This window comes from Cottoperca gobio, chromosome 18 (genome assembly GCF_900634415.1).
Source record: "Cottoperca gobio chromosome 18, fCotGob3.1, whole genome shotgun sequence".
In the NCBI taxonomy this organism is placed as follows: domain Eukaryota; kingdom Metazoa; phylum Chordata; class Actinopteri; order Perciformes; family Bovichtidae; genus Cottoperca; species Cottoperca gobio.
Window position 1 is genome coordinate 6561094 of NC_041372.1, and position 21936 is coordinate 6583029.

General features: G+C 39.2%; 3 protein-coding genes across 4 annotated transcripts; 1 reads left to right on the forward strand and 2 right to left on the reverse strand.

The window, feature by feature from the left end:
- Positions 1–1298: 1298 nt before the first annotated feature.
- On the reverse strand, positions 1299–7654 carry drap1 (DR1-associated protein 1 (negative cofactor 2 alpha)). Its single transcript, XM_029454467.1, has 8 exons — positions 7516–7654; positions 7363–7428; positions 6652–6724; positions 6314–6407; positions 5976–6101; positions 5120–5210; positions 4809–4897; positions 1299–2752 (listed from the first exon to the last, which is right to left on the reverse strand). Exons 2-8 carry the CDS (start codon positions 7402–7404, stop codon positions 2581–2583), a joined length of 687 nt encoding a protein of 228 aa, XP_029310327.1. The 5' UTR covers positions 7405–7428; positions 7516–7654; the 3' UTR covers positions 1299–2580.
- A 219-nt stretch (positions 7655–7873) lies between these two features.
- Positions 7874–9830, forward strand: c18h11orf68 (chromosome 18 C11orf68 homolog). The gene is made up of 2 exons (XM_029454466.1): positions 7874–8082; positions 8584–9830. The coding sequence occupies exons 1-2, from the start codon at positions 8050–8052 to the stop codon at positions 9364–9366; spliced, it is 816 nt and encodes a 271-aa protein (XP_029310326.1). The 5' UTR covers positions 7874–8049; the 3' UTR covers positions 9367–9830.
- Positions 9827–20480, reverse strand: rela (v-rel avian reticuloendotheliosis viral oncogene homolog A). Of its 2 annotated transcripts, none has more exons than XM_029454464.1 (11): positions 20292–20480; positions 18595–18630; positions 18204–18349; positions 17496–17641; positions 15904–15995; positions 14988–15122; positions 13576–13680; positions 12463–12678; positions 12280–12360; positions 12113–12196; positions 9827–11621 (listed from the first exon to the last, which is right to left on the reverse strand). In XM_029454464.1, the coding sequence occupies exons 1-11, from the start codon at positions 20296–20298 to the stop codon at positions 10792–10794; spliced, it is 1878 nt and encodes a 625-aa protein (XP_029310324.1). In that variant the 5' UTR covers positions 20299–20480; the 3' UTR covers positions 9827–10791. The 2 variants fall into 2 exon arrangements, with proteins under 2 accessions (XP_029310324.1, XP_029310323.1); XM_029454463.1 differs by having other exon boundaries at positions 9827–11624.
- Between the last annotated feature and the right edge of the window lie 1456 nt (positions 20481–21936).

Genomic DNA, 21936 nt, shown 5'->3' on the forward strand with positions numbered 1-21936 from the left:
GCACTTCTCATCTCGGCGGGGAGGACGAGGACGAGGAAGAGGAAATGTTTTCCGTGTGTTCCCTTTTTTATTTGAATGTAAAGTGCATTGAGTTTCCCCCGGTGTACAATATGAAATGTGCTGTATAAATAGCCATAGCTGTACTTCATTGTGTTCGTTAATATACATCATACTGCATGTCAGAACATCCCAAATATCACCTACCATGGTGCAGCAGGGACACACTGCTTCATTTAAAGTACAGATTTGAGAGTATATTAATGAGTTAGTTCCCAGTGTGCACTCCGATGAAGGCCACAGCATGGCTGAACCACATGATGCATTTAAAAAAAAGTAGTCACACAATGAAAGTCAGGGAATTCCTTTTTGCCACATTTTCCCAGGTTTCCAAACCTGGGAGTGGATGGGAATCAGAGGGCCACCTTTGGCCCCTCCGGCGGCTGTGTGGAAACAGTGTGCTTCCTTCTGTTAGCCCTTTGATTGCTCCCCCCACCCTCCCTCCTTCCCTGTCCCATGGCTCCCGTTTGTTTGGACACCAACCTCCTAAAGTCAACCACCTACACCCACCCTCCCTCACATACATACACACACACACACACTCAACCACACAACTAACCCCACCCTCCTCACAGTCCGCTGAGTCAACGCTTGTGCAGGAAGGATGCAGTTGTTTTTGCGGCCCCGGCTCAGGGTTGCTTGGTCGCGAGGGGAGGGGGGGGTAGATGAGGCGGCTGCTTTTACACGACAAAATGGACAGTTTAAAAAATAAAGAAGGCAGGAGGAAGAGGAAAGGGGCTGGACACACTCTGCAGGCCAAGTGTGCCGACTACTTTGAAAGTAGTGCGCGTCCATGACGGTGACAATCGCCTCTCTGTGAACAACGTTCCACAAACCTGTACCGTCTTGTATATCTGATTCAAATACCAGGAGGCTGCACGGTTGAGGATAAATAGCAGCACTTGTCTTTCAGGTTGCATGAGTCATTGGCCAGTAAATAAAGACGAAATGCATCCATGGGAAACTTCTATTATATTGCAAAATAAAGGAACTAAAAAAACTAAAAACAATTGCAAGGAGGCACAGTATCAGGACTACAGAGGATGTGTTCAACGCCTATGAAATTGAAAAATTAACACTTTGAAATATTTTTGCTTTAAGATGCCGCAGGAGTCAGGTTTAGCCCTCGCTGGTAAACAAAGAACTGTGTCTAAAGATGAATGCTGTTGCAGATTTGCTTGATGGGGAAAGCATTTTCAGGCTTTTCATCTCCGATATGGAAAACACAACAAACCCAAACAAGCGTTGCTTCTTTTTTTAATTGAAATATGAACTTTATTTTACCCATACAAAATAAAAAGAATGTTAAAAGTTTACAATACAGTGTCAACTTCAACTGTCTATTCAGAAACATTTCATACTGAGACTGACACATAAATGGGAGCCCCATCTCTGTTTTCAATGGATACATTTAAAACAATCTAAAAGAGGGGGGGGGGGGGGGGGGGAGATTGTAAAGTTACTCAAAATTGGAGGGGGTGGCCAGAATAGAAATGAGAGAGGACAAAGGAGACAAACAACTTTAAAAACAAAGTTATGGTCCAAGAGTCACAGTATACTTCTGATGGGCAATCCAGGGGAATTTAATGGTCCTATAAAATAATATACAAAGTCCAACTGCCAGAGGAACTGAGCCCCAACAGCATGGAAAACAACAATAAACAAAATGATGTGAATAATGAACCTGCTGATGTGGTTGGCTTCATGGCTGTGGAGGTTTATAGTTTTCTTGATAAAAATGTGAATTAAAAATAGAAACAAATTCAAAAAAAGCTGTGGTTAGCTAACCTATAGTAAAAATACACCTGCTTCCTTGTTTATGTTACAGCCCGACAATTGGACTGACTAGCAAGTTGTGACAAAGCCGGGAAGTAGGGCTCACATCTTAACAGCAGTACTTAATAGCCAATTAATTACATGGTAATATAACACTTCATGGGCGAGACAATGACCTCCTTTTCCCTTCAACAAGTGCGCATCACCTTCTTAATACTTAAACTGTTTCCCTGAACTCATCTCAGCTAGTTGCCTTTGCATGAGCATCAAAGACTATATTAAGGCTTTAACTACCACTTATAGAAGTTTTTCTTTGGGCCAACCTTGAGTGACTTGTTCACTTCATAATGTATACTACAGAAGATTGAGGAAGAAAGAAAAGTGCCAAATGAAAAAGCTACAAAGAAACACAAACCACACCTATCCTGTCTGCGGGGGCTCACGGCAAAAACAGTGACGACAGCCATTTTTAATAGTCAAAATAGAACAACTGACTTGTTAAAAAACATCCTCGTTGGATTCTCCTCTTCAATAAAATAAAACCGTTAAAAAAGAAAAGAAAATTAAAACACGTAATATACAACCAGTTTTGTGTCTCCTGCGACGGTGCCGAGGGCTTTGCTGTCAGCGGGCAGCGATGAAGAGTCTTTCCCTCCTCTGCTTAGTGCAGCCGCAAGAACAACTTAGGAAATTGAAAATAATGTTGAAAGAGTGTGTGTGCGTGAGAGTGGTGGAGGAAGGGGGGAGCTAAGAGTCATAGTCTTCGTCGTCGTCGTCATCCTCGCATTTGTGCGGCTCAGGGGCTGGGGGAGGCGGTGTGACACTTATCATGGATGGGTGGGGGGCGAAGGCCATGCCGCCCTGGGGCTGTGTGGGAGACATGCTGCCCATGTGCGTGTACTGGGGGGGTGCGTTTGAGCTGCGGGGTACAGACAGAGGTGTAAACCAGGTGTTAGGATTCAATCAAAAATAAATATACACTCAGGAGGTATTTAAACACCAATTGTGGCATCATTCATATTTCAGTATCCCACACTACATACTAATTATAAGCAGTATATACTTATACAAGTGTTTTTGCAGTCAGTATACTAAATGTTTTTAATGACATGTGTGTGCAACTGCATGTCAGTCAAACAGTAACTTTAAAGTGTCACTGCCAACTAAACAAATAGACAGAACATGTTATTTCTAAGGACAAAGATCCAAAATTGTTTAAATTTCCAGTGTTCATCAACATATCGCATATAGACTTTTTTTTGCGTATACTGTATGTTGCCACTTTTCCAGTGTGAACACAGAGTACTACATACTCAAAACCTGCTGACAATACCAAGGTAGTGTGGAATTGGCACACAGCAAATGTTTTCGTGTTGTTTCTTGTAGAAAAACAGCACCCTCTCCCTGTCTATGGCTGTAAAATAACAATTTCTCTTTCAAGTGGCACATCATTTTAAAAGTTCATTAAAAACAAAAATGAGCAGTGGGCTTACGCTGGACATATTTTTAGAACATTATTTGCTGTTAAAGAGAGACTTTTTACATTTTGAGAGAAGAAACAACACATTTGTTTGTCTTACAATTGAAAAGTGGAGATAATAAAACAATAGAAACGCACCATTCCTCATACAGATACAAACTTCCTTGGTCTGGTATGACCTGCAGTTTGTGCTACTGTTACACTATGTTTTAGCATTTAGCATTCGCGTGTAATTATCACTTGTGGCTAAAGTGGTTGGTGTTCAGCGAATGTTACGTAGTCTCACTTTAATAATAGACACGGATTACTCACAAATGAAACAAAAGAAGAGAAAGCAATAGCGAGTGGAAAAATACATAAAAAGGAAGTAGAGGGTTTTCTATTTTCTCCCAGGCTGCACCAGTGATGGATTTTTTAAATTTACGTTGCCACAAAAACCTGGTCTTATTACAGTTATTTGTAACCATTTTGCCCCGCACCATGAGGGAAACATGAATTTTTACACGGTTCTGACATAATCAGAATCTAACAGTGTAAAATGGGCTGATTGAAAAAGTTTAATAGTTTATTAAAATGATTTTTATTCTTTGCGAACAGGGGCTAATACTTTAATTATTGACCTTAGATGTTTAATCTTGTTTAACCTTGTGCTGCTGCAGCCTTTGTGTTTATCTGACAATATTCAATTCAGCCATGTTAAACGCGATATGAAAATGTTAGTGGATGCGACCTAGAAAGACCGCTTGATAAAGATAGATTACGTTCTAAAATTATTTATTTCAACCCAGTATTATGAATGCTACTTTATCATTCTTATTCTGTTTCTGTTTTTATTTTGTAAAGACATTTCTTCCTTGACAGTGGTGTGTTCAATGCCCTTTGAGCTCAATCAGCTGCCTCCTGCCTCTTAAGCAAGCAACTGTCACCAGATTAAACCAGTTAGCTCCTGTTAGCCACGACAATGTAAAACTATCAACTATCTAGCTGCTGCTGTACGTAAACACAGTTCCAGACATTCCATAATAAAAACGACATCCAATTAAACTAGAAAACAGGATAATGAAATGACGTTTCATAATAAGAAGTTGAGTTTTATTTTATTTTATAAGGTCTTATTCATTTATTCAATGGCCAGGCTCAAATGTGTCCCTGGCCACATGAAGAGCCACAAATCTATTGGTGATTTCTTTCAGACAAACTGGATTAAAATGTTATTTTCTGGACTCCTACCTCTTATGTAATGTAAACATTTAAAAATGAATTGAATGAATCATCACAAAAGCTGAAAACAGGGCTGTTTTTCTTTTTGTGCTACTGAGAAGTTGATGTTATTTCAGATACATAGTTTTCACAGGACACAGGAAATCCCCTCTCTGACTATGGGGGCATGAAAGGACAATTACAAACACTCGAGTCGCACAATGTGACGTGTGATTTGTGATCCGTCTTCAACCTGCATATACAGCATCTCAATACACACGGTCTGGGTCCATACCTGTGGAACTTAGATGCAGCCTGCAGATTTGTGCTTGACTGAGAGCCGTCCTCCTCGTCCCCATCTGTCTCGCTGTCTTCAGATTCATCCTGTTTTCATCACAAGAAACATACCAGTGAGCCTTCTTACCACAAACGCACACAAACTCATTGAAACTGTATGGAATTAAATTACATGATTCTATGTGTGATGATAATTTCTCTTTAAGTTATAATTTCTGTGTTTTTTCTGTGCCCATTGCGCATTTAAGAAAAAATAACTTCATAAAATGATGGATAGCTATTGTCCTCTGGATGCAAATAAACTCCCACCTCTTGTTCCGACTCTGTGCCAGATAACTTCTTGTCTTTGCCTTTGGAGCCAGCCCCCCCATTCTTGCGGCCAGAACCCGGTTTTCTCCCCCTGGGTAGAAAACAAAAAAAGAACATGAGAAATATTCAGATAAACAAACAATTATGATGCAGGGAATAATGTGGACAAAACTGCTGGTTTGACTTTCAGCCATTTATAATCAAAACATGTTCTGACTCCACATTGCTTCATTCCCAGTGCTGAGACTGCGTGTCTTACAACCACTTTAAATTGAATCACAATCAAATCTGCAACACTCTTTAGTAATAAGAAGTCTTCCTACTCTGCCAAGCTTTCTGCTTCAATTCAGCTGCAGTGTCAGTGTTTGATTTGACAATCACTGCTGCTTTTTCCTTCTCTACAATCCTCAATAATTAGTGTTTTTCTTCTTCTTTTCTTTTTTGTAATGAATCTATATAAATCACAAAACAAAATGGAAAAACAGTGATAAGGCAACTCTTCAAGCATGACAAACATATTGCAATCAATTTCAATTTAAAGCAGCAGTCTTTGCTGGAAAAGGCTATGGCGACCCTCCTTGTGCCCATATAAGGAGTGTCGTCCAGTTGAGTTATTAATTTCTTCCTCATAATAGTGCAGTTGCATGCACTTATCAGAAATTAACCAAGCGATTAACCAGAATAATGAGTCAACCTCAGATGTAGGTTACAGTGATTAGACATAGCCCACATCATATTCTCCAGGATTAGCCATGTATGTGAAATAGGAGCATGCCGATCTCAGTTTCCTGTAGTTAAATTAAATAGTTATGGTGCTATACAAACATGTTGGTGTGTATGTGCGAGAAAGACATACCTGCGTGGGACTTTTTCTCCTCCCCCCTCAGTGTGGTTCTCTTCCCCCTCGCCCTGCATGTCCGGCACCGTTGCCACCAGGTCTTTCAAGAAATCAAACTGTTGCTCCAGCTCAATGCACTGCTTTCTGTGGAGACACAATTTTAAATCCGCACATTACTTTCTCCAGAGACCTGCATGCATTCTGATTTGAGTGAAAAGTCATACCATCAATTCACATCTGTAGTATGTCTGTCAGAATGAACTGAGTAGAGGATGACTCCCAAAGAAGTCCAACTCCAACACAGTGCAATATAGACCAGGTTCTTTAACAAAACGGACACAAACACAGAAACTTACAGATGCGACGTTGTCATTGTCTTTGCATTCCTAGACTGGGTGACTTGACAGGCCTTTGTAAGCAATGATTCCAAAAAAAGCTCCAGGGCTCTCGCTGACGTCTTAGCTAAGGAAATTAAGATGCAGCAGTTTCGCTGACTTTAACGATTCCTAACTAAAGTGTTGATTCATTTTCTGTTGATTGACTGGTTTATCAAGTAATTGTTTCAGCTTTCAGTGAGACTATTAGTTTGAGGTACAATTTAGATAAATCCAACATCATTCTGTGCATTCTAAACGCATACTGATGATCGACACCTCAGAACATGCACAGTGAAGATATTTGGCAGGAAGGATACAAATAATAACTGGTACTGCTGCAGCCACTTTGCCTATTTCTTCATCCGTCTGCATAATCTTCTTAATCCTTGCCTGTAAGAAGAAAAAGGTTTAGTATTTCCCATGTGTATACAGTGGGTCAATGCATGTAAATACATTGACACATACTTTAAAAATAGACTAAAATAAAGATAGCTTTGTATGTATCAAAAGCCAACGCTCGGTAACAAAGGTAACTTGCTACCAAATTACAGTAACGTTACAACACATTTTTGGATCATAAGGACTTTCATAGCATGCATGTTTAAAACAAACTATTACCGTCTTGTTGATCTGAATTTCTATAGTGTGTGCACTCTGAATTTTCCCGAAGATCGCTAAATATGCACCCACAAACCATAACGTATAACGTTGAGTTTCACTTAGCTTGGCATGCTAAAAACAACGCTAACTGGTGGACTCGCTAGCTAACTTGCGTCGCACGCCTTAAATGTACTATACCAAACACTGGGATGCAAAATAGACAAGCTAGCCAATTCCTCAAACAACTACGTTGGTATAATACTACTAATGCGATTCACATTTTAGTGGTAAAAGGCTTGGGTTTGTTGGTTAGCTGGTTAGCTCTTTAGGCAACAAAACAGGCCGAATCCATGACAAGCTAGCTAGACAAGTTAGCTTTCCATTACACATTACTTACTTAAAACCGGTTCAGCAAAGTTTAAACTTACCGGGGGGAATCTTGCGTTGTATTTCTTCTTTTTGCTGGGCATAATTAAATTACTTGGATGACTAACCTAAAATAAAATGGAATATATTGTGAAATAGTGTTCTATATCATATAAATCACCTCCACCGCGCACACACTAGATATGGATAGCTACCCTGCTAACTCGTTAGCACGTCGTCACTCGTTCCCTGTTGGTTGGCAGGTCCGCTTGGTTCCGCAGGGTCCCAACGCCCTCAAGTTGGAGCAACTTTGTACAGGAATAAAATTACGTTTAAGAGTCTTTGGACCTTAGTTGACTGCAGTACGTTATAACTTACCTGATTAACTAAATAAACTACCTCGTTTGACAGCCCAATTAGATTGTATGTTTTTTTATTATAACAAAGCAGCTGTAGCTACTACTTTATTTGCGCCCCGAGTTTATCGAAATAACATGTTTAACTTTCGAGGTACGTGATTTAGTATTAGTCAAGGCGAGGCAAGGTAATACAGTTAACATGTGGGACATGTGGATGGAGTTTGTCATATCACACTTTGAAATAGAGGATGTGTTAATTGGGGGGAGTAATAGCAGTTATTTCAAAAGTCCATTTCGGCCGCGCCACGCAGTTACCGCAATTGCACGAATAGCCGTGCAACAAAACCCAAACGGCAACTAGCTCGACCGTTGTCAGTCGGGGCTGCGCTTATGCGGAAGGACAACAAACTCCAACGCCTGCAGGTAGGTTAAGCCTCAACGTCCATTGTTTGCAATTATTCTTATTGTCCACATGAAAAGTATGTATGTTATAATGTTAGGTGTGATCAACAGCTGGCTGTAACGCTAAATAACCGTCTCCACAATTGCAGTAAATTGTCAAGAAGGCAAACATGGACGATTGTTCAAATGGTTAGCTAGCTTGCTAGCTACAATTAGACTGGAGCCAAGCAAATACAATGTTAATACAATACATGATTTTTTCGTGTTACGTTACATGTTAACTGTAGAAGATTCACAAACGAAATGGACAACAATGTGTTTGTGAATGAAATGTTGGTGGACAAACGTTAGCTATTATACAAGTGTTGCTAATGTGGCAGGCTAGTAAGTTAGCAGCATTAGTTAACATACCGAAACAATCCAATTGTCCACTTTTGCCTGGATTTGGAAGTAGTACAAACTAATTTATAAACTGCACCTGTGATTTGAATAACCATTTTAATAAAGAACACCTTTCAACAGGATAAGATCAAGGACTTGTGTAATAGCCTCACAGACAATATGGAGGAGGAAGAGGCCCCTGTCGAAGGCGCGGTGCAGACCCCCTTTGCTGCAGAGATCTATGCCGCCGAGGCCATGGCTGCAGACATGGATCCCTGGATTGTGTTTGACTCGAGAAGAACTCCTAGATCCGAGTTTGATGGCTGGCTAGAGAGCAACGGGCCCTCACAAGTGGACAGATTTGGTAATGAGGAAGGTGGGGTTAGCCCTGTGGGGTGGATCGCTGTGCTGGGCCTAAACCACTGCCCCAGTGTCGGGGACGTTATGGGTCTCCAGGAGAGCTGGGAGAAACTTTTGGCCAGTGGCCGGCCTGTCAGCTTCCAGACAGTGAAGGAGCTGGCACTCAACCATAGAGTGCTCACAGGCAAATGGTTGATGCACTTGGACACTGGTTTCAAGTTGGACCATGCCTGGGAGTGTGTGGCCAGAGCAGCCCTGGATGGCAATATCTCCCTAGTCAAAGTCAGCCCCCATAATGCCAAGGGAGATGGCAAGCAGGTAATTTGTGCCTATAACGAGAACTTCACTGATGAGAGCGACGTTTTAAGGCTGGACTCAGTCATTCGTGCCACAGGGGTCAAATGCTCTCTCACCTACAAGCCGGACGTGTACACATACCTGGGAATCTACAGAAACAACCGCTGGAAACTTTGTCCAACAATATATGAGAGCAAATTTAACTTGGAGTGTGTTCCCCGGCGTTCCCACATTGTCAACAGAATCACCAATCTTGAAGTAACATAAGCCGGTCAGAACAAGAGGATAGTTTTGTAGAACGGGTGAATAAAGAGGCACTTGGTTAGGTTGTCCTGTGTATCTCACTGACAAATAGTTTTCAATGTCAGTCATTGAATTTTGATCTCAAGTTCTTCCTTTTGGCAAAAAAAAAAGCATTACATCTCATTTATACTTGTGTTCTTAAGATGTAATATTTCCTAAGTGACCAAAACCATTGTCACATGTTTTTTTATTGTTTATTCTGTATTCATAAGTGAGTATTTGTATTATTGTGTTCTGTTTGTAACACCTACTTGAAAGACAGGGTGAAGAGACATAAGAAATCCTTGATTTGTATCCACAAAATGAACATTTCTTTTTTTTATCTTTTACAATATACATTTGTCTAATTTGTTAGACTTCATTTTTTTGGTTAGTACTGAACCGTGACGGAGTTGCCAAATAAAGTCTACTTTTGAAGGCCATCTTAATATGTTGTGGTTTTTATTGCCAAAAAGTGTTTTGGAATTGACAGAATTATTCATTACAGCGAAAAGGCACATATAGTAGAACCTGCTTACATCATACTAGTATTAAATGCTTCATCTCAAAGCATTTTTACTACAGAGTAAAGCAAGTTGACCTACAGGTCTGAAACATTTGAGTTAAACTGCAGCCATTATTCATAAAACTGTAGAAAAACGGATACAAGAGGAAATGATATCAGCAGACACAAAAACAGAATCTGATTCTGCTCCTTGAATATGAGCTTCTCTGCTATAAGCATATACTTATTAATGTAGCTTGATAATTATTTATATGTAGACCTTCATTTGGTTTGTAACACATTACTACATTTTGTTGAGACCCAACAAAGGCACCAGTATAAGAAAGTTGTCAGTTACTGCGGACCTTCAGAAAACGATTAACTTCCAAAATAATACATGGGGATATTCAATTACAACAATGGACATTGTTTGCATAGACTTACCTCCAGATATGAATAAATTCCTACTAAGAGTACCTACTGCTTAGCAAACTTCAGTTTATAATCACATTAACACTGACCAGAGTTCTATAATTGTTTAAAATGACAGTATAAAAACATGCTTAACATGTTCCACAGAAAATAAAAATGCCTTCAGCATCTGTTCGGATTGTCTTTGTAAAACAAAGTTAATGATGGATACTAAAAAAGTACATATTTTTATAATTTGTCGGTCAAATGGTATATAAGGCCTGGGAAAACCCACTTCCATTTTCATTCTTGCTGGTGTTTCAATAAACATGTCCATAGTGAGCAGTTTTGGTACATTCATTCTCTTACAAGCCCCATTATATCCACCTTGTTTCCTTTTTTGTGTTTTATAACAAAGGACTTTTAGTTCTGAAGGTTAAAAGGGCAGATACAAGTGGTCTATGTAAATATGTCCGTTGTCATGTGGACAAACTTTAAGTCGGGTGTCCTGACACAAACCCAACTTGGCTTCCATTATTAAAAATAGAAATAAGACGATCCTCGTCAGCAGACATCAACTCGTCGAACTCATCCAGCTCAACGGCCCGGGGGTTGTTGTTGTCAATCATGCCCTCATTCTGGAGCAAGCTGACGATGCTGTTGGGGTAATTCATCCAGGTGCTTCCTGGGATGCCGGCGGTGTCAGAAATGTTCTGGGATGCTACACTGTGGGCGGCAGTAGAACAACTGCCAGCTTGTTGGCATGAAGCTTGCTGCAACACTGAGGTGCCGTGTCCACTCTCGTTCATGAGGGCGGGGTTCAGAAGGTCCTCAAAGTCGTCCATGTTTAGGCTGTCCAGAACACCAGGGACATGGGCTTCGGAAAAGCTAGGGAACTCTGGGATATCATCGTCCACAAGTGGTGCCTCCACCCGGAACTGAGAGCCCAGGAGGGTATAGGAGCTGCTGGTCTGTGAGGAGGCCGTGCTTCCTTGAGAAGCTGCCGGCTCCTGGGCCAGGGAAATGTGTGGGAAGAATTCATGCAGGTCTGACATGTTGACAGTTGGGTATTCCTGGTGCACAGTTGAAATGGTGGTAGGGGAACAGGTGAGTGGTGCCTGGCTCATTGTAAATTTGGATACTGGAGTGGCTTTGGGCTGGGGGCCCAGGTTCAGGCTCTCCATGATCCTCCATGTTTGGTTGGTATTTGACACGGAGATAGAGGGGGAGGTCTCTACCTTGGGCTGGACTGAGAAGAGCTGGCCCGGTTGATATGAGTAGGAAGGCTGGGGTTTTGTTCCACTGGCACCAGGGGGCACCACAGCTGCTGGAGACAAACAACAAGGAATTTGAGTTCCGATACTGAAAACATAATATTTATACAGATACGTCTCATATTTCAGATTGTTTTGCCGGTCAAATTTACACACATACGCAAAAACACGTCAGATCACAGTGGCAGCTTTGCCTATTTTCTACCGGCTTTGTATCGTTGCAATGTGGGTGAACGATTCAAAGCCGGTTGAAAATACGTTTTTAATCATTATTATTTAATAGTCAATGTTTTATTATGAACATTCATTTTCCTTGAAAGAAAAGTGACAAAACATATTTGTCTATGCTGTCGATTATAGTTCCTAGAAAGAAAAAAAAAATCGATTCAGAATCGGCAGGTCAGACTTGAAAAGAAATCCGAAATTGCAATTTGCTAAAAAAATTACAATCTGTAGTTTAAGGTTGTTTTGAAGAAAGTGTTATTACTACACAGATTAAATTGCTACCTCTATTTCTTTAAGACAAATTAAACAGACTCACCAACTTGTGCATTCATTGATGGAGGCTTGGTTGTGATTGTTCTCCTTGCCGGGCTTATGTGTCGTCTATCTTGAGGAATGGACACTGAAATTCCAACAGACATGATTAGATTACACTGCAATTTAAAATCACACTCAGTGAGAGTGATAGAAAAAAATATCTCATACCACTAGACAGCATGGGCCCCAGCTTCAGGCTCTGGAACATGTCCCCTGTCCGCTTTCTCTTCTCACTCAGCCTGTATTCATCTATAGGGGTCATTTTTAATAAGCAGTTAGTATTCTCAGGAAAATCTTATATTAGTATCGAATGTGACATCATGTGGATTAAATGGGAACATTGGTTCTTACCTGGGTCTGAGGGCAGGTACTGGAAGTCCATTGGCTCGCTGACCTCGCGGTCAGAGGGCCTACGCAGCTGCATCTTGACTCTAATGGGCTCGGTGAGGTTAGTGTTGTGGTATGGCGGTGTGCGGAACACAATGGCCACCTGCCTGTGGACATCAGCCTGGGAGAAAGTGCCCTTTCCCTCCCAGGAGTCCTGGAAGAAACGCACCTCGATGTCCTCTACAGGGGAACAGAAAAGGGGAAACATAAGGAGATACTACAGAGAATGTAAACTCCACATGGTTTAAAGACCAAACTACTGGAAAATAAATTGTAATTGTTGGTTATGATCATATATCAGGAAGAGAAAGAAAGTGTTTTAAGAGTTGGACTTTGTGTCAGTATCACAGCACAGACACAGGAGACCCTTCTGATGTGAACCTCGTGATATACTGCAAAAATGCTGAATCACATTAGGAAGTTATTGTCATTCTACACATATGGTAAGTTAGTCATTTATTAGAAGATATAAAAAATGAGAAGTGGACATTGGAATAGAGGAAGACAGCTTGTTGGTCTGTTATTGAAGTCACTCAGATAACACGACTGCTTTGCTTTACACGCAGCAGACACTGAAAGGCATCTAAACCTCACATGCAACAATGGCGGTTGTACTGTATACGGGTGGTGTGCTGTCTGAGAGCAGAAGTTTTTTGAAATGTATATAAAGCGGCACTCTTTGTTTTGTCCACAGGATCAAGCTGAAAGCACAACATTGACATTATTATAAAGTTATGGTGAACATGTGAGCAAACTGTTGCCTATTTACACATTAGTGCAGCTTTAAGGTGAATTTACAAATAAAACAATCGCTGTAAGAAAACATAAATGAAGTATCAGTGAATTTAAGAAATATATAGGGATACGCAACACCCTCCGATTAATTCATGACACGCCACGACGTGTTTAAGTGCAGTTTGTACTTTGTAATTTATGAGGTTGGCTATTTCATCAATGTAGTTGATCAATTTAGTTTCATGTATGAAAGTCAGGGTTCTATCTTCACTTTTAGTATTTCTTTTCAAAAGAATGAACCCATTAACTGACAAAAGAACATACAGTGCAGGCATTTCACACCTTTTTGCACTTTGTCACACAGAAGAAAGATTTCATCCCCTCCTTTGCAGCTTCCATTGTTGCGGTTGACTCTGCAGATCTTCAGCTCGGCTGTGTTTGGTGCTCCTTTAAGACAGAAACATCATTTATAAAAAACATATATAAACATGTAAATACAACAGCAAGGCTAGGGATTACCAACAAACACCTTTTAAATGCTACGTCACTTCAATACTACATTATTTAAGCAGCCAAAACAATTTAATTTATATGTACTATTCCTTATCTTCTGTTTGTACATTAAGTTTCTATTGTTTCTTTTGATTTTTTGATTTGTAGCTATTTTTTTGTTATTTATTATATTTCTCTGATTTTAATTTCACCAGTGAAGCAAAAGGCAAATTGCTTCATTTATCTGCTGTATATTATTCAAAAAATTAAATAATTGTCTTTATGCTCATTTTGAAAACGTCAGCCTGGCTTTAATCTAAATTATGGAAATCACATTTCAAAAGCCAAATGGAAACATTAATTTATACTAACGATAATATTAGAGCCTCAACAGCAGCGCTGTGGAGACATAATGCTGACAGTACAACTCTAAATCATCTAAGAGAGGAAATGTATTGATGAGACCTGCATACGAAACACATTTTGACAGCACAAAAGGTACAAAGAATTTCACAAATGTTTTGGTGAACATATTTCAACAGAATATTTCAATACAGCGTTGTAAACAATATATTTGAAGAAGGACTTATTCACAATCAATTCTCGACAGAGAGACTCCGTCTCTATATAGAGCTGTGTATTGTGGATAGGGCTTTGAGTTAAGAAGGACAATGAACATACTTGTTATTAATATCGAGACTAATTCTTGTAAATATCTTCAGGCTGACAAGAAAAGTTCAAATGCAAAGAGGAACAAAGAGAGTCTGAATTTAAGTTGGCAGGAGATTGATTGTGAACTTGCTTACGCAGAAACCATTAGTTTCATTAAAGCCCTATAACCTATAAGCAGTTTGTCTATGCATACTGTATCTGACCATATCAAAGAACTATAAATACAATTAATACTGGCATTTTATTAAAAATCCAAAGTAGGTTTATTAGTTTACCCTGATCATTCATATTAAAGAGCTTCCACTCAAAAGTATCACCAGCAGCTAGGACCCAAACTACCGATTATTTTCATTATCGATTAATCTGCTGATCTCTTCAATTTATCGATAATCATTTAACCTGTGAAACGTCAAAGAATGTTTAGTTTACAATGATAAATGACAAAGAAAAGCAGGGAGAGGCTGAGAGAGGCTGGAATCAGAGAATATTAGAATTATTTCCCCATTTCTGGAGCCTGAAATTATTAATCAATTAATCGTTTAAGTTCAAAACTCTGCTTTTGTGTACGCATGTGTGTGTTGCCCACTCACTGTTGTCAAAGATGGGCTGTGATACCACAGGCACCATAGGAAAAAGCTCCCCTGTAGGCAGAGTGATGGAGGCCTGTAAGCAAAGTCGAACCGAGTTCAGGTCAAACTCCTCCTCCCACACCTTCGCCTCGGGAACTGCAGACGAGACACAGCCGGGAAAGGGTGGGGTTCACAATCAGGCAACACAGAAGTCTGGCAGAGCACTGCATCCTGTCATATGCTGGCTATCAGTTTTGAAAATATCAGTCAAGGGTGAAGGTAACAAATTACACTTCCGGTTGTTATTGTTACTGTGCTAAAAGTACAGACAGAATTTCATACCATCATTGATTTTGTCTATTTTAGCACCTACTCCTGTAGACAGAGTACTTATTTAAACAGTTAGGACGAGCTCTTTGTGAAGCTAGGGTGGCTGTCACTGCTAATGCTAACTATGACAAGTTCTTAACATAGCAAAGGTAAATGCTAAACTGTATTTATATATTTGTATAAATAGGAGCGAAAGACACAAATATAGAGTGAAGATATAACACTGTCCATAACAATGTATCCTGTAGTTAGCTTGACATTAGCCAAAAAGCATCTGTCTAGTAGCTGCAGTATTGTACCGTCTTGTATAAGAAAATACATTTTAAGCTAGCTTGTTAGCTTTGCAACTTAAAATTAAACAATTTGGTAAACTTCTGGTTTTAGTATATTTTAAATTAGATTATTTTAACTTTTATTAGTAACATTTAAGACAGAAATCTCAGGTCTACTTCAGTTAAATAATGGTCTCCTCATTTGAGTGGGACATGTGTATTCTCTCCACACTACCTACACATTAACTTTTCACATAAAATTATAGATTTACCAGGGAAATGGCAACAATAGAGTGCTCTGTGTCGCACACCGTTCTTTCAGCATGACCACTTACTGTGGAAGGGGTTATTATTGGTCTGCAGCCGACACGTGATTGCATCATTCACATCCTTCTTCTTGACACACTGTATGCCGAGGTTCTGAAAACTGAAAGCAAATACAGTCTAAGACCGAAACCAAAACACAGAAACCACTGAAGCATACGTGTACTTTCTAATTTGACTGTATGAATTCTTACATTGATTTCTTGGTCGGGGACCAACATAACTGTTGTCAAACACTCAATTTACAGTTCACACATGGTTCAAGTATTCGCTCCATTAAACCAAGTTCATCTTTTTTGCACTTTAATTTTCACTCCCATGAAAGCCACATTTAAATATGATAAAGCATCATCCCCGTGGGTCACAGATCCCCACCTGCATAATTTAATCATCAAATAATATAACCTTGTTAACGACTGTTTAGCTGACATTACATTTTATTAGTTTTTATTATTTATTTTATGTTTAATTTATAGTATATAAAACGTTTTTAAGAACAACAATGAATCACATTTTAGGAATATAATTTTCTTCATATTAATTCACTGTAGTAGTATTGAGACACTAGGGCTGTTAATCACAAGTTTTATCACAATACGATATCAATTATTCGGACAACAATGCGATGTTTGCTGATATGACAAAGTCTGTACAATTTCAGACAATATCATTTATCATATATTTAACACAATCAGTTACATTTATATCAAATGACAAAAAGCAACTAAAATACAATTTGTCAATTTTCCAGACATTTAAATGAAAAACTCTGTCTATTCTTTTTAATAAGAATAATAAAAATAAACCTCGTGCCATGGGAATTTCAAAATAAAGGCGTATCTTAAAGATGAAATGATGTATCGATGTTTTCACTTTACATCGATGACATTGGATTGTTGATCATCGAATAGAAACATCTGGATTGATGTATTGTTACACCCCTAATATTGACTATAATGTGTATTTGAAATCTTTGTCATGTGAAGTACCATATAGCTCTTTTCTAACTTTTTATCAATACAATATACATTTTTCAATGTGAAAAAACAAATGACTAACATAAAGAAGTGCACTTTCGTATCACAATACAGTGGCACTGGAAGGCAGTACACACCGTTTGTTTGAATTTCATCACACTTGTGATAAAGATAGAAAGACAAACACAGTTTCCTCAGCCGAGCTGGTTAAATGATGTAACATTACGTAATAAAAAAAAAAACATCTCGTCTAATTTATTCTTGCTTTCTTTCAAAAGACCCATAATACTTTCTTTTTACTTTCTTGGAGGAGTTGCACGTTTTGATTGTCATGCAGGATGCTAGACTGAAGAACAGCAGAGCAAACAGAGCAACTTTGTTCTCAGCTAATTTTACACAGGCGAGATTAAATACGTCATCTCCCAAAAATGATGAAGTACTTATCTAGATCAATCTCTTGTAAATACCACCTTGTTTTGATGTGGAAGTGCAGTTTCCCCTGAGGTAATTCAGTGTAAATTCGAACAGTTGACATGGCATCATTTCCTTTAGGTTTCTCTCCAGTGCGTGAGACACAGAACATGACGTCTCTGTCACATGTAAGCCACACATTCACTCCAGTCTACCTGTGTATTCGTCTCTCCTGCAGGTCCGCCTCGTAGTAGCCATGTTTGCAGTCTTTCCCAACCAGTTCGTGGGGGTGAGGCTTGTGCGGTGGGTTCTTCGTCACCAATGAGATACGAACACGTAAGGGGCCACTGTAGTTGTGCACCTGTAGGAGGAATATGTCATACTTTAATGATTCTAAATATTTGAGTTGATGCTTGTTTACTGTCTAGTTGAGGGCTGGTCTCACTCACTGTGGCAGCCTATGGCTATGTAACATAGCTGTTTTTCCACATTGTAGCATGACAGCTCATGATACTTAGATTTACAAATGTTCTGTTATTTGTGTGTTATCATGGCTGGAATGAATCTCAGCAGCTGATCAGCCAGTAGAAAATAAAATACAAAAGAAAGAATGCTTTTCCAAAAAAAAGAAAAAAGGAATAGGCCACCTACAGTACTAGCACTTTAAAAGCTCACAACTTTAAATACTATTAAAATGGTTGCAGCCAGAGAAGATTCAGCTCTGATCTTCATCTTCCCCAGAGTCAGTCCTTATATTTGTTAACATATTTTAAGTATGGTAGAGTAGTATTGCATTATAGTAGCAGTATGGTAAAACTTCCTCCTTTGTTTTTTTAAACAAACTTCCACCAAAGTGGATTATTATGTAATCTAAGATACATTTAGTGGAACACAGCTAGAAAAGTAAGTTGCACCCGTCTCACCTTGATGGCTGGGTGGGTCTTAGTGGTGTCGTTGCTCTTTTCTCCGGGGATGCTGCCGGCTGAACGTCCCTCACACTTATACCTAAACCTCATCCCCCTTTGCTTTGGCTGCTCGATGATCTCTATGTAGGGGCTCGCTGCTTGGACTGATGGGCAGCAGGTGGAAGTGAGAGAAGAAGAATGTGACTTAAATGTCACTGTATTTTGGAAATGCAAAAACAAAGTATCGATCTAGACTGTGAAAGTACACTGTTTTACTTTAAAATCAGTGTTTCAACACAGAAATACCTCTGTCATTGACCACCGGTACACAGTATTGAAATATTTACTCATAAAACGTCAGTACTGGTTCATATAGAACACTGAGCATTTACGGGAAATAGCTTCTTACCTGGGTTGAGCGGGGTCAGGCCCCATTCATACACAGCTGTGGTGGACAGAAAACAAGAAAAGACAAATCAACCACGAGTTAGTCAAAGTCTTAGAACTCTTAGTGATTCACTATCAACAGTACATGAAACACAGCATACAGTGGCAGCACCGATGACATAGACCAAAAGCTTTTTTCAACACATATTTGTGGTTTAGTAAGAGTTTGACATTTGTGCGGTGGTCATGGTGGAAATCTACTAGACAGAGCAGCGTCCAAAGAGGTCAAAGGGTGATGAGATACAAGCGTTCCCAGCTAAATATAATTAAATCGCCATGAATTACCTGTCAAGTGCAGAAAGAAAAAGAAGCAAACAATGAAAGGCAGGGTGTAATATGGGTGTCAAATTACCCACCTCGTTGCGAAGAGCCTCTATTGTAAGTGAAGAGCAGTTAGTGCTCTAGTTTCAGACTAGGTTAAGGAATTGTTAAGATTTATAGAAAGAAAACAGGTGTGACACAAAAGCAGGTGATTAAATCTCCACCCATCAGCTAGTATGACTTGTTTAATGTGAAAGCATGGGTTGGATGTTTTCCAAGTTGTAACATGCCTGCTTTCCAGACTCAATATTATGTATGATTATTGTAAATGAATCTGGATCTCGGAGCATAAAGGCCACACTAATTATACCTTTGACTATTTGAGAGACATCCCTGTCTGGTGTTGTGAAAGTGAAAGTAAAAGGCTACAAATGAGCCTTCCTAAATGTACTAATATCAAATCAGTTCTGAAGCATCTGAGATACTTGTGAGTCATTTTAACTCGAAATGCCCTAACAAAGGCGTTACTGCTTTCACATGTTGTTGACTTTTTGTGATATGGACATATGTTATGGTCCTCTTACTATCCATATTCTAAGTCATGTATATCAAAAATGTCCATCTATTTTGGGAGGTCAGGTCAATGATGTGGAAAAAGTGTTAAAACACTTCAACCTAACAATTTATGAAAATCCATTATAAAGTCGTAGTATTTCATTCTCTTTGGCTTGCAGGCAAAAGTAAAAGTGATATAAAATAGAGGCATTGGCAGTTTTTCACATCGGCATACATATGTCCCAGTAAACAGCCCGCATCTCATCGGACAGTGTATTGTGAGCCGTTTCCATAATTTCCGTTCACTAAAATTGAGGTGGGCGGTTGTGAGATTGTCAGATTTTTAATTGAAACGAATGCTACCTGGTGGGTTATATGTTGGCCGATCTCAAGATGATTTATTAGCAATGACACAGAAGAAAATAATATATCACATACTTCCTTAATTAGAGAGATAAACAATAAATTGACAGGTTTGTGAACGAGTTTTGGCATTTTCAGTCACTATGAGGAAATCCATGAGGTGGACTAACCCGACAGGCCTTTTGGCAGCTCGAAACTGTTTAGTTCACGAGTGCCAGGTGAGTTAACTACACACAGAGGAATAAGTACAATTATTATAACATAACACTTTCCTTCTGGTATGGCAGGGATAAGAAATAAAAGCACAAAGTTATGTCAAACTTCCTACTACACGTTAGCTTACTCTCCGGGAACAGCAGACACCCCTTCGCGCAAACCCAGTGATAGCGGGGCTTTCCCCTGTGCGCAAAACAACTCCCTGTACAGTTTCACCTCCAAGTAAACTAAGTCAACTGGCCAAATAAGTCCAGTTCCACTTACCGTCCATGGCTGTGTCCGAGTCCAAATCTCGCTTCTTAGTCGGCACTACTTAATCTGTTGTTTGTTGTTTCTGCTAAAAGACGCTGCATACACGACAGTGCGAACTTCTTGACATTGCTGTTCTGTCGCCTTTCGCTCCACCCACGTCTGTGTACGACAGTGTACAAGTAGTAAAGCTGGCCAATGCAAGAACAATACAAGATTTCCGGTAAGAACAGTGTAGGAATAATGCAACTTTCTGCGAAATACACCGTCAACATAGTGACTTCAATACTTACACTTCTGAAGTACATGAAAAGTCCACTCCATTGTCTTCAAATAAATGTCTTTCTCACACTCAGTAGCCTATTAATGAACTGCTTCTATTTGCCATGCATTTATTTTGCTTATCTGACATAGTAAATAATATACTTGACAATAATATGTATACATAGGGGATTAAATTAATCATGAAATGATAACGGTTGTGTGGATTTTCACAGCAACTTTCCATATTATTTTGAAGAAAAGATCGTCTGCTTCCGGTACTGTCTTCTGGTTATCTTGACGCAGCTGCACCTCTTTGCCTTTCCCCTCTCTGCAGCGCAATTTGCCACCTCCCACTCAAAACAGTGCGGAAATACCCAGATGACGCACTTAAAAGGAACAGAAAAATAGGTTGTGAGTGGGAGAAGCAATAACATCATTTCTGGATTTAGTCATAATCTGGAGAGAGTGTTAGACTGTCTGCTGGCCTACGCTAAAATCTGTTCCAGGCCTGGACATTGACAAAGTAGTGCCAATAAATATATAGGGCTTTGACATCTGTTTATTAATAATTATTTGTTATTTACTTTATTTGTTCAACTGAATAAAAATAAATAGTCATAAAAACTGTTTATCAAAAAACTTCACACTCATAACATTCACATTCTCACCAAAAGAGGGCGCTGTCAGTAAATAAATCAGCGTGTGCGCTCAATACCAGCACTGTGCAATGTGTCCCTTAGTTATGTCTAATGAAAATGTTAGTCTTTCCACAGGCATTTATTGCTTTTGGATCAATAAAGGTTTCTCATGTATACCAAGATTATCTGAGTCAGATGATCATTTTTGTACAACAGAAATGTGAACAGAAATGAAAAAGGCTTAGATATTAAATTGTCGCAAAAGTTGTCAACTGAGTTTATTAAAAACATAAATATTTATTTTATTACTGCATTATTCTTATTATATTGAAATATCACAGTGACCTGTTGCAAAGGGCCTTGCTATATCGATGCCCTCATGTACTATCGAAAATCGCAGGTACAAGTTGAGAAAACAACAACAAAATGCAATTAGGCTTCTGTAAGAAGATGGGAATAGTCCATTATTTATTTAGATTGAGTGTCAATGTTGTCCCCCTATTTGCATGCTCCCACAGTCTAAATGCAAGTAGGTGTGCTTCTGACTATCAATCGCTGAGTACATGCTGGGAAAGGCTGGGAAATGATTCAGATCCTGATGAACTGTGATACTTTTTGTATAACATATATCTATTAGGACAATGTTACAATGTATGTTACTGTTGAAATTATTGTGAAAGTTAGGGATATTAATACTTGTCTCCAACAAGTTCCAAGACTCTGATAATTGATTTTGGAAATTAATTGAAAGCAATGGC

Coding starts and splice junctions, on each gene's coding strand:
- drap1 (XM_029454467.1), bottom strand. CDS start 7,404: ATGCCCAGCAAAAAGAAGAAATACAACGCAAGATTCCCCCCG. Junction 6,725..7,362: donor ACAACGCAAGATTCCCCCCG/GTAAGTTTAAAC, acceptor TTCTTCTTACAG/GCAAGGATTAAGAAGATTAT. Junction 4,898..5,119: donor GCACAGAGTCGGAACAAGAG/GTGGGAGTTTAT, acceptor TGATGAAAACAG/GATGAATCTGAAGACAGCGA.
- c18h11orf68 (XM_029454466.1), top strand. CDS start 8,050: ATGCGGAAGGACAACAAACTCCAACGCCTGCAG. Junction 8,083..8,583: donor ACAAACTCCAACGCCTGCAG/GTAGGTTAAGCC, acceptor ACCTTTCAACAG/GATAAGATCAAGGACTTGTG.
- rela (XM_029454463.1), bottom strand. Junction 15,123..15,903: donor CAATAATAACCCCTTCCACA/GTAAGTGGTCAT, acceptor TCTCGTCTGCAG/TTCCCGAGGCGAAGGTGTGG. Junction 12,197..12,279: donor GGGGCCCATGCTGTCTAGTG/GTATGAGATATT, acceptor TTGGAATTTCAG/TGTCCATTCCTCAAGATAGA.